The sequence below is a fragment of the Notothenia coriiceps genome, unplaced genomic scaffold (genome assembly GCF_000735185.1).
Source record: "Notothenia coriiceps isolate Sejong01 unplaced genomic scaffold, NC01 NC01_scaffold00000339, whole genome shotgun sequence".
Taxonomy (NCBI): domain Eukaryota; kingdom Metazoa; phylum Chordata; class Actinopteri; order Perciformes; family Nototheniidae; genus Notothenia; species Notothenia coriiceps.
Window position 1 is genome coordinate 9,869,497 of NW_011333040.1, and position 6,116 is coordinate 9,875,612.

At 42.6% G+C, this 6,116-nt stretch overlaps 1 protein-coding gene across 1 annotated transcript in view; it reads right to left on the reverse strand.

Moving 5' to 3' along the window:
- Window positions 1-6,116, reverse strand: part of LOC104950738 (neurofibromin-like) — a 40,818-nt gene that overhangs the window by 24,949 nt on the left and 9,753 nt on the right. Inside the window, exons 13-19 of the mRNA XM_010777301.1 lie at window positions 5,193-5,319; window positions 4,942-5,073; window positions 4,639-4,774; window positions 3,205-3,365; window positions 2,979-3,101; window positions 2,778-2,896; window positions 2,597-2,697 (exon numbers count right to left, since the gene is read on the reverse strand). Of these exons, the coding sequence (XP_010775603.1) occupies window positions 2,597-2,697; window positions 2,778-2,896; window positions 2,979-3,101; window positions 3,205-3,365; window positions 4,639-4,774; window positions 4,942-5,073; window positions 5,193-5,319 (899 nt within the window). The remainder of the gene's footprint in view (window positions 1-2,596; window positions 2,698-2,777; window positions 2,897-2,978; window positions 3,102-3,204; window positions 3,366-4,638; window positions 4,775-4,941; window positions 5,074-5,192; window positions 5,320-6,116) is intronic.

Genomic DNA, 6,116 nt, shown 5'->3' on the forward strand with positions numbered 1-6,116 from the left:
CCACACATACACACGTAGGGAGAGCCGGGACGAAAGTAACACGGGACGAAAGTAACACGGGACGTTAGTAACGGAGCAATTTTATCCGAGCCCAAACAACTTTGACCGGCCAAATTACGTCAGAATTATCAGCATTCAATACTTAACAGACCTACTAAATATCAGGTTTAACTGTCAGGAGTAGTGTTGTCACGATACCAACATTTTGTTTTCTATACCAAGTCAACAATTGCGATTCCGATTCTTTTCGATACTTTCTAAAAAAAGGAAACAGTCCTTAAATGTAATTATTGTGCTTTATTTCACACCAGAACCAGAACACAAACTTATAAACAATAAGAACAATACATTAAATAAATGACTAGAATTTGTATTAAATACAATTAAGCATCATCTATAAACAACTTTTTTGTTTTTCGCTTCCGGCGTCTTTTTTGTCAACAAGCCGAGGCGCAGCGGCAGTTGCACTCCCACTTGCAGCCATGCTTCTCGTTTTCTCACATGCTCTGGCAGCTAGCGCGAGCACGAGAGAGGGGAGGGGCTTATAGCGTGCTTGAGAGGGGCGGGACTGCAGGCACGGCTGCAGTGCAGGGAGTGGAAGCACAGCGCTGAACACACACGGCTCTTATTAAAACGGCGCTTTCTCACCGGAGTACTTTCCCCCGTACCGATACTAATGAAACGGAGGAACCGTAACGTTTTTAACGGCAGGGTATCGCGGTACCTTTCAAGTATTGGTACACCGTGCAACACTACTATGTACCCATTTGTGTAAAATAATACCTTTATGAGTTAGCCCTTTGTAAAGCGAACATGTTATGTGGGCAGCTGAAGAAATGGGCTGCTCCTGGAATTATTTTCTCCAACATTTTAGCCTCAGTAAACAACATAAACAAAGCAGCCTCAGATTTTTCAAGAGCCCATTTGCCCGTTGCCTAGCTCTCACTGGAAATGAGACCTGCATTGACTTCAAGCTTAATGGACTTTTACAATGAAATTGAGGTGAAGCAAATAACTAAATCCATTATAACCCATAATAAGATCAAATGGATACGTCAGGGTCACTGTAGCCTACAAATTGCCTATGTGTCATAAACAAATGTGCTTTAAAAAAGGAAAATATATGAACGTAACTATATATTTTCCTATTTTATCAAAGCGATTTTGTAGCAGACAGTCCCTTTAACTTGTCCTCGATTACTCTTTGGATGTTATTTCTCTTATTTCCATCAACACTGTTACTGTCCGATACTTAGAAGGTGTAAAGTACACTTTGTTTTTCTTTTTTTGTGTTTGTTTTTACGTTGGATAATATCTAAAAATGTCCGCATGTCCTCGTGTTAAATCCACCATCTTACCATAAAATGTGATTGACAAATACAAAGATTTGACCCATTTGTGTAAAATAATACCAGTATGGGTTATCCTTTTGTAAAGCGAACATGTTATGAGGGCACTTGGAGTATTGGTCTGCTCCTGGAATTTCTTTTCTCCAACATTTTAGCCTCAGTAAACAACATAAACAAAGCAGCATCAGATCTTCTTCAGATGTAATGTAATGTAATCTTCGGTAGTGATAAACATGTGAGAGTGGAGGACTGACCGGGCAGCGATGTAGAGCATCCGGTTGATCCTCAGCATCCTCTGGAAGTCTAGGCCCAGGCGCACGGTGTCGTTGTCCGACATCAGGCCCTGGAAGCTGGGGAAGAGGTAGGAGGCTGAGGGGGGGAGGACATGGAGGGAGAAAAGGGAAACAGTTTAATAATCAGGGTTCATACACTTTTTCACCAATGACTTTCAATGACTTCTCCAATGACCTTTACCTAATTCTCCATGACCAAAACATTGGATCTTTCTCAGCGGTACCACTGAAACATTTTTATTTTAAAATGGTAAGCTGGAAAATAAGGTCTGCATATTTAACTTGTTGTGTCTAAAACAAATCTAATAGTAGGCTTACTAGCTTCTACAGGCTAAAGCCACAGGAGACTAGAGGGCGTGGTTGTAAAAATCTCTCACCAGCAAAACACCTCGTCGGTTAAATGCCATTTTACGTTTCATTACTATACGATACAGTATTTATTATTATAGTATTACTATTTCGGCGATTAGATAAAATATAAATTATATTTGATGCAACTTTAGTTACATTTCCATGACTTTTCCAAAACTTTGGGAAAAATATTGTTTTCCATAACTTTTCCAGGGCCTGGAATTTGCATTTTGAATTTCCATGACTTTTCCAGGTTTTCAATGACCGTACGAACCCTGGTTATGTCATGTATATTTGTTAAGACTTGTCTAACATTACAGACCAGTCTAAAGGTGTCCAAACCTGATCCAGACTGAAGTGGACGAGTAAAGACTCGCGGAACGAGAGCACCAACAGGGGCAGCAGCATGACCAGAACTCATACAGAGTCCACCTGATCAGACTAAAGATGAGTTTGACTTACATCACATCCCTGGTTTGGTTTCAGTTCCTAAGAACCTGGGACCACCTCTACATTAAACTCTAAAAAGAACCCGCCCAAAATAAATCTAACTCCGATCATCAGAGTACAACCTAACCTAGGGAATTGTTTTTGGCTACTTACACGACTGGAAACATCTTTGGGAAGACGACGCTAGCTTCGGCCAAGTACTCGTAGAGAATTCTCTGGTCAAAGTCATCAGTGGTGTATTTGACCTGGGTGGCCTGGGAGATCAGAGCAACAGTCAGTGATCGACACGTGAAAATAATTTAAAACACAATCACTGTCCTCTATGTGTCCTCACCAGCACAGTGAGCAGCAGAGCCTGGATCTTTGGGTCGGTCAGCACCTCTTCATCCAGCAGGACGTTGGACTCTGATACAGACACCTTGCGAAGGTGAGAGTTTGCAATTCTTTGCGTCTCTGTAAAAATAACATGGATTTAGAATTTCTTCTCACAGAAACTGTACCGTATCAAAGGAAAAAGGGATTGCTGCACTCTCACCTATCTCGTAGTCGTTCTCTGCTACACGCCTCATCTTGGGAGGGGTGGTCATACCCGACTCCATCTCTGGTCTCTTTGGTGCTTTAGAGTCTGATATGAGATGATCGAAGCTCTTCCTGGTGCCTGGTAGACAATCAGTCAAAAGTACATTTACAATCTGGATTTTAGGTTTTACTGATGGACACTTCTCTTTAGGAAAGATCAACATGAACAACACGAGTCATACCCAGGAGCTTCTTTGTGTTGGCCTGCGAGGGCTGGCCCATGTCCAGGCTCATGGACTTGCGAGTTCGGGGGCTGATCTGTCCCACTGTAGGGTAGTGATGGGCTGAGAGGTAGCGCTCTGAGACCTGGGGGGACGTCCACGGCTGAGTCTCACGCAGAGTTCTGAGGAGAATGGACCAAAAGTCAGGGAACAGAACCTGACAACTTATTAAAGGGGACGTATTAGGGGGCTCATTTCAGGCTCATACATCAGGATTTTTAAAATAACATGTTTATATGCTTTAAGGTTTCTTTATTCTCTCTGAATAAACCTGTATTCACTTCCTGTCTCTGTAAGCCCCAAGAAAGCCCAGTCAGATCTGTTCCGACTGCGAAAAATATGTGTAAATTATATATATTTTAATAACCCTGGAAGGAAGGGTAGCAAATATGAATGGTTGAATTGAGGGAGCCCAAAAAAATGTACTTAATTTTTTTATTTTAAAGTAGGGCTGTCAACAACCTCTGAACAATGACAAATATTCTCCTGAATATTTTCAATACAACAACCTGGAACCTCTCTCTCTCTCTCTCTTCACTCTCTCACAACCCTGTCTACTTCTCTGCACTGAGCCAGTTGCTCAAACGGACAAGCCTGTTTACAGTTGTCGGCGAAATGCCGCTCCTCTGTCTTCTTAACAGTCAAAGCATGAGACTGAAGTTCCCACCTAGGGTCAAAATAATGCGATGTGCAGTCGACACGTTGGATGCGATCTGAATTATTTCACACAGTCCCTCGTCCTCCACAATGTTAATTGTCCTGCAAGCTGAAGCCACCGCCACCCATTTAGCTATCGCTGTTGAAAGCTTGCTGCTCGTAGACGCCGTGTCCAGGCGTCTCCCCGACAAACTTTCAAGCGTGGTCTTCCGCAAGCGAGCGGCAGGAGCGGGGCTGTCAGCATCAGCTGTGTGCTTGGCTTGCTATTTAAAACACCTTTTTTTGTATCCATATCTCTCGCTAGAATTTCCCACCATTCCAACTAACAACAACAACAACAACGTCAAGCCTTTTGGGATCTGAAACTACAGGGTGGGCCGAGGACAAATACACATGCGTTAATCGCACGGTAAAATAATTAGTGGCGTTAAAAAATAATTGCGTTGACGCGTTATTAACTTGACAGCCCTATTTTAAAGTTTTAAGGTTGGTAGACACTTGTGCATGTTATTTACAAGCACTGAAAATATAGTTATTAAAGGATATGTCCCCTGTCAAAAATGAACTATCGAGTCAAATGGATAAAAAAAAAAACCCACTGGAAGACTTCAGAAAAAAAATTAGGAAAGGGTTAAACTTAGGGTCATCTGCATTTTAATTGAGTTTGTTTCTTAGTGTGCCTGTTGGGCTGCATTTTGTTGTCGCTGGATCAGACAAGTTGTCCTCTGTTCTGCTCACCTGCAGCTAGGATCATTGATGTGACTTGTGTATGTTTCCATGGGAACCGGGTCCATGGAAAGGTCAGAAATCAGGAGGGACTTCCTGTGTTTGAGGCTGCAGCGACTCCGGACCTCCTCAGATACAGTGAGCAGGGCTGCAGACAACCAGGAGAGATGATGGGGCTCAAGCAGCAACCAAAGCCAAAATGTTGTTCTATAGTTAACTTTTGATCATATTTCTTCCATGACATAATATTGGTGCTATGGGCATGAGCAGGATAGTGTTGGAAGTTGTGTAAATGTCTCCTAGTGTGTTACGTACCAGCCAGATAGGCCACACTCTGAGTGTTAACCTCAAACTTGTCACATTTCAGATGTTTGCTGATCAGAGCGAGAAGTGTGTGCAGGATTCTCACAGTCCTTGCTACTGTGGTGGCGGAAGGGTGTCTGTAGCCTAGAGACACAAGAAAGACACAAACAGGCCGTCATTAACAAAACACTGATGCAAACCTGTGGAAGATACCATTTAATTAAAACAAAGCTGATGTCTATCAGCAGAAGTTTTCTCTTTACCTTTGAGTAGGTGGCCCACCAGTGCAAAGTTGAAGTTTGCACTGAAGTTGAGGCCCACAAAATGATCCATCTGCTTGCAGTGCCATTCTAAAGGACGCCGGATCTCCATGAACACTTCCTCTGGACTCTGGATGGGCCAATAAGAGGAGAGGAGAATGAGAAAGCTGTGTTTGGTAATGTCAACAAATCTCATTCCATCATCCACTCATTGTCAAGATACATTAAGAGACGTATCTTAAGGTACTTAATCAGTAAAAAAAAAATCAGTCAGTTCTCACCACATTTTCACCTCAGCAGTTTTTCATGTTTTTTCTAGTGTTTACGTCCTACCTCAGGCCTAAGCTCACAACACTTGATGGACCTAATATAAAAAGCATGCAGTCAAGACTGTCAAGAGATGCAGTTACACTGATCAGTGTTTTTGAAGCAGCAGCTGCAGACCTGGATGAGCTTCCTGCCACTGTGACCTCAGTTTTTGTGACGATATGTGACCCGCTCTATCGAAATCAGTCGGAAGTCGCAACGGCTCATTTAAAAAATAAACGTGGATTATTTTTTCGGGTTTCGGGTGTTTTGTTTGATTTTAAACAAAACTTATTTCAATTAAACAAAGTCTTGGCTTTCAGAATATTAAACTTGTTTCGGCAAATTCAGATGATAAATACAACTTTGAAGCTTGTAACGGCATAATGTCCAGGCGTCTCCCCGACAAACTTTCAAGCGTGGTCTGCCGCAAGCGAGCGGCAGGAGCGGGGCTGTCAGCATCAGCTGTGAGCTTGGCCTGTTTAAAACACCTTTTCTTGTATCCATATCTCTCGCAAGAATCTCCCACCATCCAACTAACAACAACGTCAAGCCTTTGGGCTCTGAAACTACGGGGCGGGCCGAGGACAAATACACATGCGTTAATCGCACGTTAAAATA